Source organism: Tachypleus tridentatus, unplaced genomic scaffold (genome assembly GCF_004210375.1).
Source record: "Tachypleus tridentatus isolate NWPU-2018 unplaced genomic scaffold, ASM421037v1 Hic_cluster_2, whole genome shotgun sequence".
Lineage (NCBI taxonomy): Eukaryota > Metazoa > Arthropoda > Merostomata > Xiphosura > Limulidae > Tachypleus > Tachypleus tridentatus.
In genome coordinates this window covers 20,278,598-20,295,072 of record NW_027467782.1, presented here as the reverse complement: position 1 = coordinate 20,295,072, position 16,475 = coordinate 20,278,598, and the positions used below count along the sequence as shown (strand labels likewise).

Below are 16,475 nucleotides of genomic sequence, written 5' to 3'. Positions count from 1 at the left end.
ATATTAGTTTATATAAAAAAAATTTACAGTTTTCATGTTGCTATACCTTTTGCTTTTTCCTTGTCACACCAAACATGCTCGTATAATTTTTAAAATATCGTATCTGTGAAAACAGCTCTTGAAAGTGTTGGAGATATCCTGTTACTTAGACACAATCCAAAAAGGGATCACAAAAGAGTCAGCTGCTAATGAGTATCAAATACAGGTTAGATTTCGAATGCTAAAAACTTATAACCTACATGTCCTAAAACCATCTATTACTCGCTGTCAGTGTAAAACACTTAGATATTTCAGAAAAGGTGAGCTTATTTTACAGCGAAATGAATTGAAAAATAAATAAAAGTTTACTGAAAACATTTTATTTGAACAAAATATTTTAATCGATGTTAAAGAATAGACTTGTGTCAAGATTGACTTAAGTATAGTAATAATAATAATATTTATTTCCATCCATTTCACAATGTGTTTAGCCTAACATGACCCGGCTTAGCAAGGTGGCTAAAGCACTTGTCTCATAATCCGAATATCACGGGTTCGATCCCCCATCGTACCAAACATGCTCGTCGTTTCAGCCGTGAGAGCGTTATAATGTGATGGTCAATCCCACTATTTGTTGGTAAAAGAGTAGCCCAACATTGGCGGTGGGTGGTGATGACTAGCTGCCTTTCCTATAGTCTTACACTTCTAAATTAGGGACGGCTAGCACAGATAGCCCTCGAGTAGCTTTGTGCTTAATTCAAACCAAACCAAACTTGTGTTAAGAGTGCTTAAATAATGATAATAATACTTGATTATAAAGAGTCAAGAAACATTGTTAAGAAACTCCGGCATAAATCGTTTCGTATCGTGATAAAAAGAAATCCCAGCACGGCTCAGCACGTACACATTTTCCTTGTAAAGGTCGTCGAGTAGATTCACTTTTACACGAAACTTGTTTTGTAAACCAGGTTATACGCTACTCAAGTAGACAGCGATAAGGCGCTTGCACCAACCAGACTGGTAACTCAAGTAGTTACTAACTTAGTGTCTCAGGAATGTGGACGAATCAGTTGTTAACAGTTACATAACAAGGGGCGTGTATGTATAAACATGCTCTATGGTAGTGTTCTTCATACTCATTCTACGGACAAGTATGTAGACGCACATTTGTTTCATCTGGACAAGAATCTATTATTTTATTTTTCATGCAAAAAAACTAGAGTAAACTTAATCTGCCTTTCGGAATGATTCTATGTTACTTTAGTACATTATATGTCAAAACATGGTTTATCTTGTTATTCATTTTAAATGACAATTGTGTCAGTTAATCACTTTTCTTTACAAACTGAAAGTTTTATAAATAACTTACTCATATTCACACACACATAAAACTGATGATGTAAGTATTAGAGATTATACATCTTTAAAGGGAGACAACATCAAGATAAGACTTCATCATACATTTTTAAAGGAAACCCTCGTTTTGAAAGATACAAATCGTCTACGTCATCAGCACCCTTCTGATCTGGGTAACTCAATGTTATTGTGGATTCTTGTGCTAATTACCGATGTGGATCATTTCATAAACAGCTTCAACGCTGATTTGTATTATAAGAAAGGTCATTGTGTACACCTTCGTATTTGTCAGAAAATGACCATACAATTGCAGGTTTGTTCCACAGAAGTCTTACCATATACAGTATCATTACATCCACCTGACCACCACAACAAACTTAGCATTACCTACTGGAACGTTTATGAAAGAGAAATTCGTTATATCATATATTTAATATGGCAAGAGTAGATTTGTCTAACAGGAATATTATCATACATAACATCATTATATCCATCTGCCTACCATTTCAAACTTATATTTGTCCGTCTAGATTGTTATCTAAGAATGTCATTACATGAGTCTGGCAGACGAATTTTTCAATCTATCAAACGCCAGAAATAGTATTAACAGTGTGGTTAACTAACTGATCACCAGAGTAGTCATAGAAAGGTTCTGTAGTTTGACTGTTAGTTATAATCAAGATTAATTATTACTTATTGTAATTATTATATTCATCTGTAATCAGTTATGACGTTCTTATAGAGAAGGTTGAGGCAATTCGTGATGACAGTTCCTTTGAACCAAGACAAATAAAGGTCAAAAAAATTCTAAACCAGGTTGAAAAACTGGAAATCAATGACAGAATTTTTAGAACTGTTTGTAATGATAAGAACAGTTATGTTTGTTAGTTAACCATGGACATACTCCCTTCTGTATAATGTGACGTAAACAGTATATGCAGTTTTCAGCTGGTAGCGAGACTAGACCAAAGCTGTTATCACCATACTGGCCTAGTGATTCAAAGTAAGCAGGACGTGTGTACATGAACTTTTTAACATTCCTACACCCATTTCTTTGCATCATTTTAAATTTCAAAAAGAAATGTAGATTTACAAATATTACAAAGTAACGCAAATATTACTCGACGTAACTAAAAAATTAGAAATTATCAAAAAATTGTAGTAGCTCGGCCTGAAAAAGAAGGTTTCTTTTAAAAAGTAAAATTATACTAATTATACAGTTTACTGTAGCAGACTGGTCTATGTATTATATAGTTAAACTGAGTGACATTAGTATCATCAGAAAAGTATTTTTAGAGCTAATTAACAGTTTTAAACGACACATCACACTTACGCAGACGGTTTGTTTGTTTGTTTTTTGGAATTTCGCACAAAGCTACTCGAGGGCTATCTGTGCCAGCCGTCCCTAATTTAGCAGTGTAAGACTAGAGGGAAGGCAGCTAGTCATCACCACCCACCGCCAACTCTTGGACTACTCTTTTACCAACGAATAGTGGGATTGACCGTAACATTATACACCCCCACGGCTGAGAGGGCGAGCATGTTTAGCGCGAGGCGGGCGCGAACCCGCGACCCTCGGATTACGAGTCGCACGCCTTACGCGCTTGGCCATGCCGGGCCCTACGCAGACGGTGTTCAAAGCGTTGCATGTGACGTTCTACAAATGACAGAATCTGATGAAAGTAGGCACCAAGAACAATAAATCTGGCTTTTGAAAATCCAAACATCATCAAACATCAAGTATCAGTATCTACACCTTATTATATATATGTATATGTACGTACATGTTAGTCGGAAGGAAAAGAGCGTTCGGAAAAAGCGTCCCCAAACTATGATGATTAAAAACACAACAAATATTAGATATATTCACACAAATAAATAGTAAAAGCACTTAGTCATCACTACCTACCGCCAACTATTAGGTTATTGTTTACAAACGAATAGTGAGATTGATCGTTAGTTATAATGCCCTCACGACTGAAAGGGCGAGCATATTTGGTCGCGGGTTCGCATCCCGGTCGCGCCAAACATGCTCGCTCTTTCAGCCGTGGGGGCATTATAATGTTACGGTCAATCCCACTATTCGTTGGTAAAAGAGTAGCCCAAGAGTTGGCGGTGGTTGGTGATGACTAGCTACCTTCCCTCTAGTTTTACACTGCTAAATTAGGGACGGCTAGCACAGATAGCCCTCGAGTAGCTTTGTGCGAAATTCCAAAACAAACAAACAAACATATTTGGTAGGACAGGTAGTCAAACGTCGTGAGATTCTGATTGCGAGTCGACCTTCCTAACCAACCTTGAGGACAAATGTGGAGTTTCTAACATGTGTTATTCTCAATCTAACTTCAGTACTAATGTATATATTTTCATAAAAATTCCTTCACTACTAAAGTGTATATCTTATTATATTTAAAAAAAAATTCTATTGAAGTAACAACATGTGTACATGGAGAAAAACTTCGTATAGCAGTTAATATGTGTACAAACTAAGCAAAACGTATAAAATGCAAAGTTATACACTTTGCTTACAATATCTACAACTGAAGTAAACAGTACTTTCTGTAACTATATATCCTTGTATTCTATCAAGCAAATGTCTATTTTGTTTCTGCTCAACTGCATAAGTTAAGTTTAATAAACAAATAAAAATAATTAATATTATTTGATATTTTATATAAAAAGAAGTAGGACAATAAAAGACATGTTTCCCATGATGTTCAACAACAACAAACAAATTCTAAGGACAACGGGAGAAGTTTTTAACCTTCCTTCAAGATATGGTGTTTTATATAAAGTTTATCTTTATCAAAGACCTTTTCGTAATCAACATTTTTTACCCCAATGGTGTCAAGAGGAAAATTATTTTACAGACTGCACAAACATCTGAATTATCCTCTCCTCATAATGATATTTTCATAGAGATAGTTCGTACATTTATATTAAAGCTATAAATTAGGATCTAAACATGTCCAATTTCATATCTCAAACGCTATTACGATGTCAACCAAACGTATACCAACCAGTAGAAACCATTTGTAACCATTGACATCATAAAACATCGCAATTTTAGATTCGGTATATGTGTTAGAAAAGGACAAAAAATAGTTTTTCCATTACATAATGTAGAGTATGATAGGTTTAAGTGACAGTTCTTTTTCTGTCATGTAGCAATGTGCATATTCAACACAAATTCTGGTTCAATTCAATAGACTGACAATATTTTCAATGTTTCTTTTTATTTGAAGTCATTTCATTGACCTTAATAAGTGTGACTAATATAATAAAAGTCTTACTACATTTTAAAAGTAAAAACAAACTTTAATATTTAAAAAAAGAAGTGCTTGGTACGATAAATGTCACGGTATGACGAAGGGGTTCAAGCACTTGACTTGCAATTTGAGGGGTACGGGTTCGAATGCTTTTTACACCAAACACACTCGCCATTAAACTCCGGTAAGCGATATAACATTACGATCACTCCCACTATTTGCTAGTGAAAAAGAAGTCTAAGTGTTGGCGGTGGGTGTTGATGACAAACTGTCTTCTTTTTAGTCTTACACTGTTAAATTAGGGACGGCCAGCGTAGAAGGCGCATGTGTCTGTGTGCGAAATAAAAAAAAATATATATATTTTGGAAATTTTTTATTGTAAGAGAAAATTTCTCATAATTTCAGATTTTTAATCACAGACGTTATACGTCCAATGGTGATTTTTCTTTGAATTTTAAATAATAAGTGAAAAAAGCAGTAATTGGATTCGTGTGTGTCATTTCTGTAGTGACATACGTTTCTTACCTCATGACGATAAAGGGTGAAGGTAGGTATCTGATAGAAAAACCAAAGAAGATTCCACTGGGCAATCCTTGTACCCCTAAAAACAGCAAGGAGGTCTACTTTAACATATAACCTCCAACCATAATACCATGTTTGTTTGTTTTTGTCAACATTTTTATTTACATTAATTATAAGTATTTAATTGATTATTTTTGTTCGTATTTCAAAATTTAGTAATTAAAACAAGTAAATATTTAAATGTTATATAAATTGGTGATGTATAATTAATTCAAATAAAGAATTTCAATGTTGAACTGATGTTACCAAATCTCTGTTTTCTTTTAACCCTTAAACGGCGATCATCTTCAACATTCCTGTTGTTTAATGAATAATGAGTCACTTTTTTCAGTAAATAATTTTTTCACTGCTATCAAAATCGTACTTTTTAACACGATTGACTGAACTTAGCCATGAAATCAAACATGAAGTTAACATTTTTGTTGACAGCAAATATCTGATTATAATCCAACAATTTATATAATGTTTTGTTTTCAAAGTGTGCTAGAAAAAGTAAAAGGATGTCTATGAAATAAAAAACGCTGAATTAATTTTCTTTTAGACAAACAAAAAGCCGATGAAAATTATGTTAAATTAATTGTATGATACAGCGTGTCGAAATGAGATGTTGTTGTTTCTACCACAGCATTGTTATTTTGTAATCTTCATGCTGTGGTTATATGTTGGGAGGCCTCAAATTTTCTTTTTTCTATCAAGAGGATCTTAGACTTAAAGGGATTGGAACCGCTGATCTAGTGAAACAATGAAATTAATATATCTCACAAGTCCACAAGTCACACGTTTCAACCAATGGCTGACATGAAATTATAAGCTAAGCCAGGTGTAGTGGTTTCTGTACTGTCGTTTTAAGAGGCTGCTTTCCAAAAGTTCACATATAGATGCACAACCACGTTACTTGTCCCCCTTCTCCACTACGGCGGCCCATGTTTTTTAAACCTATACCACAAGCCTGTGCACTAATTCATACGTTCGACTTACTGTTCAGAGAACTGACTCACTGATTAAAACCAGTTTCTCTCCCAGCTCTGTTTATTTGTTTTACCCCAGCTATATGAACGTGTTAAGTTTAATATTGGAAAATTGTCTAGTCGTATCAATTTACATACGAAAGAAGATAAAATAACGTTCTTATGTAACAAGTGTTCTTCATAACAAATACACGTTCTATTCCAAAATGCAGCAACAGGAACTACTTATATATTTTGATAATTGTAAGGAATTTATCTTCAAGAAATACACTCCCAATTACATAAACCTTATGTAGATACATCAGACCCAAGACTATGGTCATGTGTTATATATGTGTTAACTGTATATTCTGTAGCCTGTCTTCAAAGTTCGGTATCAGAAGACCAGTGAAAGAGAGAGGCCTCAAATTTTGTTTCAATGTGTGTATCAACACTATTGGTCTTCGGTTTCACTGACACGGTATTGGTGTTCAATTTCATTACTGACTGTAATGACACATCTGATCTTCACTTTCATTGGCTCTTTCAACACTGTTGGTTCACTTTAACTTCTGTGTAAACACTATCAGATTTCAGTTTAACTGTTTTCACACTGTTGGTCATATCTCTCACTGTTTGTTTCAACACAACTGGTCTTCAGTTCAACTGTCTGTTTCACCACTGTTGGTCTTCACGTTCACTTGTTGTTTCAACACTATTGGTCTTCACTTGCACTGACTATGTCAACACTACTGGTCTTCAACTTCACTGACTGTTTCAACACTATTGGTCTACAGTTTCACTGTCTGTTTTCACAATCTTGGTTTTCACTTAAATTCCATTTCAAGAATTTTGTTGTTAACATCCACTGACTGTTTTCACTCTATTGGTTTTCACGTTCACAGGCTGTTTCAACACTGTTAGACTTGAAGTTAACTGTTTCAACACCATTGGCCTTCACTTTCACTAACTGTTTCAACACAGTTTGTATTCAACTTCACAGTCTGTTTTCACATTACTGGACTGCAGTTTCAATGGCTGTTTCAACACTTGGTATTCAATTTCACTGTCTATTTTAATAGTACTGGTCTTTAGTTTTACTGTCTATTTGTACACTGTTGGTCTTCACTATCACTTCTGTTTGAACACTGTTGATCTTCACTTTCACTTCTGTTTCAACATTGTCGGTCTTCTGTTTCATTGACTGTCTCAAAACTATTGGTCTTCAATTTCAAGGTCTGTTTTAACACTTGGCATTCAGTTTCACTGTGTTTTCACACTTTTGGTCTTCACTTTAGGTTCTCTTCACAACACTATTAATCTTGAATTTAACTGTTTTCACAATGTTGGTCTTCACTTTCACCGACTGTTTCAACACTGTTGGTCTTCAAGTTCACTGTCTTTTTCAACACTATTGTTCTTCTGTTTCACTATGTGTTTCAATACGGTCTTCAATTTCACTCTCTTTCAACAGCGTAGTATTAATTTTCAGTCTGCTTCAACAGTGTTCATCTTCACTTTCACTATTATTTAACACTACTAGTGTCCAATGTCAACAGTATTGGTCTTCATTTGCCCTGCATGTTTCAACAGTGTACATCTTAAATTTTACTAACTTTATCAACACTATTGGTCTTCGATTTCACTGACGGTGTGCACAGGGTTGGTGTTCAATCACACTGGGTTTCAACACCGTTGGTCTTCACTTTCAATGATTGTTTCAGTTGTGTCTGCCTTCAAGTTCACGGTCTGTTTCAACAGTGGAGATCTTCCATTTTACAGTCAGGTTCAGCAGTGCTGGTTTTCAGTTTAAATGTCTGTTTTTGAAAATGTTGCAACAATATTGTTCTTTAGTTTGACTGTCTGTTCTCACACTGTTGGTCTTCAAATCCACTAACTGTGTTCAAAATGTTCGTCTTTACTTTCACTGACTGTTCCAACACTGTTGATCTTCAATTTCACTGACAGATTCAACACAATTGGTCTTCAGTTTCACTGCTTGTTTAACACTATTGGTCATCACTTTCACTGACTCTTTCAACACTGTTGGTATTGAACTTCACAGTCTGTTTTCACACCACTGGTCAGCAGTTTGAATGGCTGCAACACTGTTGGTTTTCATTTTCACTCACGCTTCAACACTGTTAGTCTTCAGTTACACTGACTGTGTAAACACCGTTTGTCTTAAATTTCACTGTCTGCTTTAACACTATTGGTCTTCACTTTCACTGTCTCTTCCAACACTGTTGGTTTTCAATTTCAGTGTCTGTTTCAATACTATTGGTTTTCAATTTCACTGTCAGTTTCAACACTGTTGGTCTTCATCTTTACTGTTTTAACACTATTTGTCTGCAGTTTCACTGGCTGTTTCAACACTGTTGGTATTCAATTTCACTGTCTGTTTTAATAGCACTGGTCTTCAGTTTTACTGTCTGTTTGTACATTGTTGGTCTTCACTATCACATCTGTTTCAACACTGTTGGTCTTCAGTTTTACTATATGTTTTCACACTTTTGGTCTTCATTTAACTTCTCTTTCAACACTATTGGTCTTGAATTGAACTTCACTGTTTTAACACTAATATACTTAAATTTCACCCTCTGTTTTCACAATGTTGTTCTTCACTTTCACTGACTATTTCAACACTATTGGTCTTTAATTTAATTGGCTGTTTTGACACTCTTGATCTACACTTTAACATCTGTTTAAACACTATCAGTCTTCAGTTTCACTGTTTTTTACACTGTTGGTCACACCTTTCAATGTCGATTTCAACATTACTGGTCTTTAGTTCAACTGTCTGTTTGAACATTGTTAAAATTCGATTTCGCTAACTTTTTAACACTAAAGGACTTAAATTAACTCTCTGTTTGAACAATACAATCAGAAGAATAGAAGAAGTGGCAGAAGATATATGCTGCAGCATTTAAAAGTGTACATCGTTAGGTCCAACCAATATACTGCCATACAGATGAAGGGCCAGTTTGAGTTTCATCAGTGTAATGGGACGATTATAGTTACAGAGACAATCACCTCGAAAGGAAAGAAGTATGGCTAAGAAGATGGAGGAAGAAGCAGAAGTGCTAGATACCTGGCGAAAGCTTTCAACTAGAGTATCAGCAATGCTCCAGATATCAGCTACTTCCTGGCCATCAAAGAGCAAGATCGAAAGGGGGACAGAATTATATTGCCCATTTACCTTTCGAATCTTGTCCCATACGACTTTGGAACTGGTGATAGAAGAAATGCTGGTTGTAAACCTGATCCAAGATTCTTTCTGGCTTTGACGATCAAGCATGTGCACGGGCCAGCTGGAAAGCAATGCGGTTCGAGAGTGTGGGATATCTACGAAAAATATCCCAGTCTCGTTTTTGAGCCTTCTATGCCGTGTAAGAGGCAGGATTCCACCAAGGATGAGGATATAGTAGGAAACGTGTCGAGTTTTAAGGAAAACATTGAGCAGCTGCTTATATAATACAGTCAGTTACTGCTGCCACACAGTCGTCTATTGATGGCTTAGAGACGATGGCAGAATCAACTTCTGCAAAATCAGTGAAAGAGGGCCAGTTTGCATGATCCAGCTTCCTCTGGAGCAAGCGGGTCAAGTGGCATCGACCACGGCCAGTCTCTTTCAAGATTATAGGAAAACGATCACTGCCTCATGGATTATTGTCAACCCTTCATTTAAAATGGGAAAATAATTAAGGGGAGCAAATTGAGATATAAATAGCTGTAAAAGACTGACTAGGTGCATTTAAATAAGCAGAAGAACAAGTATTAAAAAGAGAAAGATTGTGATCAGAGAGCATACACTCTACAGAGCGACCCCTGCTATCGATATCAGCACTTACCCAGAGGGATGATGATGTCCATTACAGTCCCCCAGAATAAAAAATGGAGACAGCAACTGTTCAATGAGAGCATAAAGGTATGATTGACCATATGTCTCTTCGGGCAACAGGTAGAGAGAACAATCAGTGATGGTATGACTCAAGGAAACGGATGGCTACAGCCTCCAAGGGTGTGTCAAGTAGCAAAGACAGGGTGGGCACATGCTGATCAGCCTACAGTGCCAACCCCTCCATGCACTCGTCCATCACACAGCCTGTCATTTCTGTATAAAGAAAACAGCCAAAAGGTGACTGTAAGGAAAGACAAACAAGTTGGTAGGAAGCAATCAGTGTTTTGATGAAATCCAGATCAGTATGTAAACTTCGACAGTTCCATTGTATCAGGGTGGCAATTTTTGTATACGTTGAGGTGAATTGGGTAGAGAACCCTTCTGTTCACGACCACGACTTTTTTCCTTACTGTCCTTATTCGAGGGAGGTCTATCGACCTCCATGGATCCTGCCCTGGGTCGATTGGGCAGGTCTTTGCTGTTGGAAGGAGATTACAGAGACTGAGGGCATGAACGAATGATTGTTTTGAAACTTTGGGTGGAAGAAAATGTATCCAAATAAATGCCTGTACCTGGAACCAAAGGATGTGGATCTTGGGGTTTAGTGGAATGTATGTAAGGAACAGAGATAAGTGTTAAAGTTAATTCATCAACTTTTTAGCCATGGAGGTCAAAATTTTTTTCATTTCTTTGGAGAACGATTTTTTTGAGGCACAGAAAGATCTGTCTGCACTCCCACTGTAGTTGTGGAACGAGGTGCAGCAGCATACGCCCGAGATGAGGTGGTGGACAACAGTTTTCGAGCCTCAGGATAGGTAATGTTATGAATCGTTTTCAAACACTGCACCTCTTTTTTTCCAACCACTTAGTGCAAGAGCAGAAGTAGAATGGGTGAGAGCCATTGCAACTGATGCAATGGCATCATGGCTCTTGCCATTGCGACGAGCATACCTCAAGCAACGATGACACTGGAAACATTGGAGATGGTTTGGAATGTATGGCTGTATTCTGCAATTAAGATAACCTGCCTTGATGGAGGCAGGCAGATGTGGTGACGTAAATGTGAGAATGAGGACATTGGTCGGCAGTGTAACTTATCGTTGCGAGTGGACATACGCCTCATTGCAGAAACTCCTTGGGTGGAAAAACTAGCAAGAATCTCCGGCTCGGGGGTCATCTTCAAATCCATCTCAACAATAACTCCTCGTGATGAATTCAAAGTAGCATGAGGTGTAAACTCAACAGGTATATTCCCAATTGTCTTTGAATGCAAGAGGAGTTCACTGTTTGGAGATGTGGATGTTTTCACCAATATGTCACCAGACTGAAGCTTCTTTACTAACTTTGGAGAGCCAGGAAGTCCCTCTAGTCCCTTCTGAATGAAAAAGGGAGACATTTGCCCTAAAGATTTGTCTGAAAGTGACTGCAATATAAGAAAATGGGGTACAATAGGTGGTACAGATGGTGAGGATTGCTGCTCAGAATCTTGAAGTCGAAGTTCATTTACATATAGACTGTTTTTTCGCTATTTTATTACAATTTTTAATTGGAGTATCTATAATAAAGATAGGGAAATTTTAGTGCCCAATGACCCAACCCACCATGGAGCCCTATGAGGGGATGCATTACAATACCAAACAAGGACACTGCAACAATGCCAGGGTTTCGTGAGCACTATACCCAAACATCAACTTCAGATATAATGTCCACAACACCTGTTGAGAACATCCAACACTGGTACTTGGTTGGCCCAAGCCCGAGTAAACCAGCGCAAAGCTGCCCATCTACAGGAATTCAAGGTTGGAATAAAATAATGATTAAAATAGTCATTATTACAAAACAGAGAACAACAAAGAAGTTTGTAGATAAACAGCAATTTTTTCCCTTTTTCCCTTAAATATATTTTTTACATATATCAATGTATTCTCATCCTTACATAATTTGAAGTTTTATGTTTTTGTGTAATTTCTTTTTAAGATTGTTTTCTATTAAAAATTAAATAAAAAATTAACAATAACTGTACAAATTGCTATTCCAATCTTTTTTTAGCTTAATTAAATGCCTTACACATAACCTACACTACTTGGATACTGATGAATAAACTAAAATAATTTTGTTGAAGAAATCTGTAAACAGTGAACAGCTTCTAAGCATAACATCAGGTGGTGGAACTTTCTCCCATCATCTCTGTCTCGTCCTGCAATCATCCATTCTATTCTGTTCTTAAGGCAAACATAGTTCCGTTTGACAACAAATGAATAAAACGGCTCCTCTGAAACAGATAAAATGTTAATTACTTAATTATACTTTATGAAAATGTTAAAATTCTCAATTTAAATAATAAACTATACAATATTAAAATTAATAAATGTACATAAGGTCAAAGGTAAAATTATCTGTATATATTTTTAAAAAACTCAGTTAATGAATATTACCAAATCTCTGGTGGTATTTATATGTTTATTCAAACCATACAGTTTCTTTTGCAGTGCCTTCCTTTAACAGTACATACAGTAACAAAGGAACTTGTACAACCTGTGAATATGTTTGAAGATCTTTTAACCTTTTCTTAGAAAGTTTGTGCATCACTGAATGTCAGAAAGGTAAAACATAAAACCTGTTTTTACTTACCACAAAGACGAGAAAGAGGACAAACCTCTAAGATAGTTGTCAAGACGAGAAGAGGACAAACGTCTAAGATAGTTGTCAAGACGAGAAAGAGGACAAACCTCTAAGATAGTTGTGTCTGGGGTTTTCTGTAACTGGACAAGTTTTTCCATGACAAATTTCAAATGAGACTGGACAGCATTATTTGAATGAGTAGAGATAAAACAGCCAAACCTGTGGAGTATCTGTAGCACTTTCCTAGGCAAATGGAACAGAAATAACCTAGAGATCACAATAATGAAAAGTAAAACATTACTTAAGGGCATACATCATGAATTTAACAAAATAAAATTAAAATGGATCTTACAAATGGACATTTAAAACATTATTTTAAAAATGATCAAGAACACAGAAACATTACAAATTTATGAAAATAAAAAACAAAATTCAATTATAACCAGTAACTGGCAGTAGGTTTTATGAATAGTTACTACAAAACTGTTTGTATCAAACATCTATTTTGTACACTTCCAGTATCTTATTAAGTGATTTTCTTCAGTTAATAATTTCATTTTACAATAATAAAATCTCTTATGTTACAGATTTCAAACTATTTTCATCATCATAGCTAACAGCAAATTAAATAATTCTGATAAACAATGCAATAAATTTACTGTACGATATACTAATCATGTAAAGGGTAAAAAAAACACAAGTTAAATATTACCTCAATCTACAGAGGGCCTCCAATTGTTCTTTCTTTGAATCAAACCTTTAGCAACACATTCTAACTGAACTTACCTTTATTGTATTAAATAGTATTTCAAGAGCTGATAAAAATGAACTTTATGGCAATAAACAGTATTTCACAGGCTGAAAAAAACATTCACCTCTGAAATCTTAGTAAAATATATCAAGCATACTTGTATAAAATTAAAGAATGACTCACCATGGAAAACAGGTTTGCTAACATATACATTGAACCTACAATAAACCTGCTGAGTATGTCTTTCACAACAACAACCAATATGTCATCCTTCCTTAGAGCCTGGAAGTAAAGTGTAACAGTTCAATACCATTAGCAACAAACAAAAAGCTATCTGTTAACCACTAATATTTGAGGGTTGATAGTATTTTTACAATAATGAATCTACAGTGAGATTTTTAACACCAAATTTTATTTCTAATACAACAGTTTCAAAAAGTATCATTAAATATAAAATACAATGTTGTTACATTTTCAAAATGAATTTTAAAATTTCTTTCTTTTCTGGATACCAAACATTGCAACATTACTTTAAAGAAGCTCTCATGAGTACAAAACATAACACTATTAAATTCTTAAAACACTACCATGATTACTACACATAACACTGTTACGACCTTACAACACCACCACAAATACCAAACATAACACTGGTACATCATTAAAACACTATCATGAACACCAAACATAACACTGTTACATCCTTACAACATTACCATGAATACCAAACATAACACTGTTACATCCTTACAACATTACCATGAATACCAAACATAACACTGTTACATCCTTACAACATTACCATGAATACCAAACATAACACTGTTACATCCTTACAACATTACCATGAATACCAAACATAAGATTGTTTTATCTTTAAAACACTACCATGAATGCCAAACATAACACTGTTACATCCTTAAAACATTCCCAAGAATACCAAACATAACACTGGCACAGTTTTATATCTCTCACTATTCCAAAAAATAACAATGTTACCATTACAAATCTCAAAAATATGATCCATGACTAGTCTTAAAAATACTGTCATGACTACAAAATAATACTCTATTATACAATCTTTAAAAGTTCTCATAAATAAATATACACACACATTACTCTGAGTAATTTTTACAACATAACATTATTTCAAAAACACATATTACATCCTTCAGATTACATGCTCATGATCCAACACCAAATGTAACAACATACACTAGCTTTCCGAGAAAAATTACGTGCTCATGGTTCGAAACAAAATGTAAGAAAATAAGGTAGCTTTCCTAGAAAGATTACATGCTCATGATTATGGACAAAATGTTACAACATACAGTACCTTTCCTAGGAGAATTATAAGCTCAATGTCCAACATAAAATGTAATGACATATGGTAGTATTCCTAGAAGAATTACAAGCTCAATGTCCAACATAAAATGTAATGACATATGGTAGTATTCCTAGAAGAATTACATGTTCATGGTCCTATACAAAATGTAAGAACATAAGGTAGCTTTCCTATAAGAATTACATGCTCATAGTCCTACTTATAATGATATAAGCTTTAGATAGAAAACACATAAAAAGGAACACAATGCATGACATGAGCAACTATGTACTTTAACAACACTAACTGCTACTAAATTTTGTTTTGTTAAGTGAACAAATAATTTAATTTCATTAAAAAAACAAAAGTTACCTCAAGAATCTCAATACATTCGTGTATAAAATACTTTTTAAATTTTATCCCGTGTTTTTCCATGCCACTGTCTAGCCAGCTCACAGTGTCCAATATGGTCAATCTTTGAACAAGAACTTCACTGCATACATGCTTTAATTCACCTTTACCAATTTTGTAACAGATTTACTATTCAGAAGTCAATAAAATGATACTGAAATGCAAATTATACAAAGAAATGATGTAATACAGTCAGGAATAGAACAAATTTCTAATTACATTAACCATGATTTATTTCATAAGTGGAAAACATGTGCAACAACATAAAATGATAACTACTGGGAACAAAATTTCACAATATTCATGCATTCTTTATTTATTTTAATTGTGATTTATCTCTTTTAAATTTTCTTATTGTTTTATGTTTGAAATTTCAAGTTGTTAAAAATATATAAATTAGACATAAAGTAGACAATCCGAGAATAACAAGAAGCTCTCCATGAAAAGTAGCACTCTAGATTTCCTTTCTTGTAATAATTTTGTCTTACACACAAAGATAATACAACAATGGACACCATCAAGAAATATTTACCTGAGTCTTTGGAAATGCAGACTTAAGTCTATTCACAACTGCAGCCATCTTGCTACTGTCAGAATACAATATGCACACTTGTTTGTACTGCCATTTAGGCCTGAATTTCTTGCCAATTAAGGATGAGAGTTTTAACCAATCCCATTCTGTTGACAAGAAATCTTTGGCATTTTATGGTTTACATTCTACAAAAAAAGTAAAGCAGTTTTGTACAATAGTAGGTCATTGTTATCAAAATGTAACTGAGACATTTCAAGTACTTGTGTATCAGAAGTAAATGGAATTGAAACTTCTTTTACACATCCATAACAGCATAAAACTCAACTTCTGAAAGCGACCAGTATTTTACTTCCATTGGCTGTAAAACAATTATATCTCTTACTAGCTGTATCACAACACTGTCAACCTACTAGTTTTGAAATAACATTTTAAAAATGAAACTTTGTGGAATGGATGGCAACTGCCTGTTGTGGAGACACAAGGGTAGAGGACGATGTTTCAAAAGTCTTCCGCCTTTTCGTCTTCAGGTCAGTGTGCGTGTGTATAGGTATTGTCAGTCTTTTATAGTGTCCCAGTGGATTGTGAAGAGCGTGTTATGACTGATTGGATTGTCACTGTTTCTCCACAATCCACCAGGACACTATAAAAGACTGACAACACCTACACACACACATACTGGCCTAAAGACAAAAGGCGGAAGATGTTCGAAACGTCGTCCTATACACTTGTTTTTCCACAACAAGCAGTTGCAGTCCATTATTCAAAGTTTCATCATGAATACTTTGCCTAAACAAAGAATGT

At 34.9% G+C, this 16,475-nt stretch overlaps 1 protein-coding gene across 8 annotated transcripts; it reads right to left on the bottom strand.

Annotated features, from left to right (window-relative positions):
- Positions 1-8,238: 8,238 nt before the first annotated feature.
- LOC143242784 (uncharacterized) lies at positions 8,239-16,338 on the bottom strand. Of its 8 annotated transcripts, none has more exons than XM_076486277.1 (5): positions 15,675-16,338; positions 15,104-15,296; positions 13,591-13,689; positions 12,666-12,923; positions 8,239-12,306 (listed from the first exon to the last, which is right to left on the bottom strand). In XM_076486277.1, the coding sequence occupies exon 5, from the start codon at positions 11,428-11,430 to the stop codon at positions 10,987-10,989; it is 444 nt and encodes a 147-aa protein (XP_076342392.1). In that variant the 5' UTR covers positions 11,431-12,306; positions 12,666-12,923; positions 13,591-13,689; positions 15,104-15,296; positions 15,675-16,338; the 3' UTR covers positions 8,239-10,986. The 8 variants fall into 5 exon arrangements, 4 of the variants coding, with proteins under 4 accessions (XP_076342392.1, XP_076342389.1, XP_076342390.1 ...); XR_013023242.1 differs by having other exon boundaries at positions 12,666-12,899; XR_013023244.1 differs by having other exon boundaries at positions 12,666-12,899; positions 15,104-15,271.
- Between the last annotated feature and the right edge of the window lie 137 nt (positions 16,339-16,475).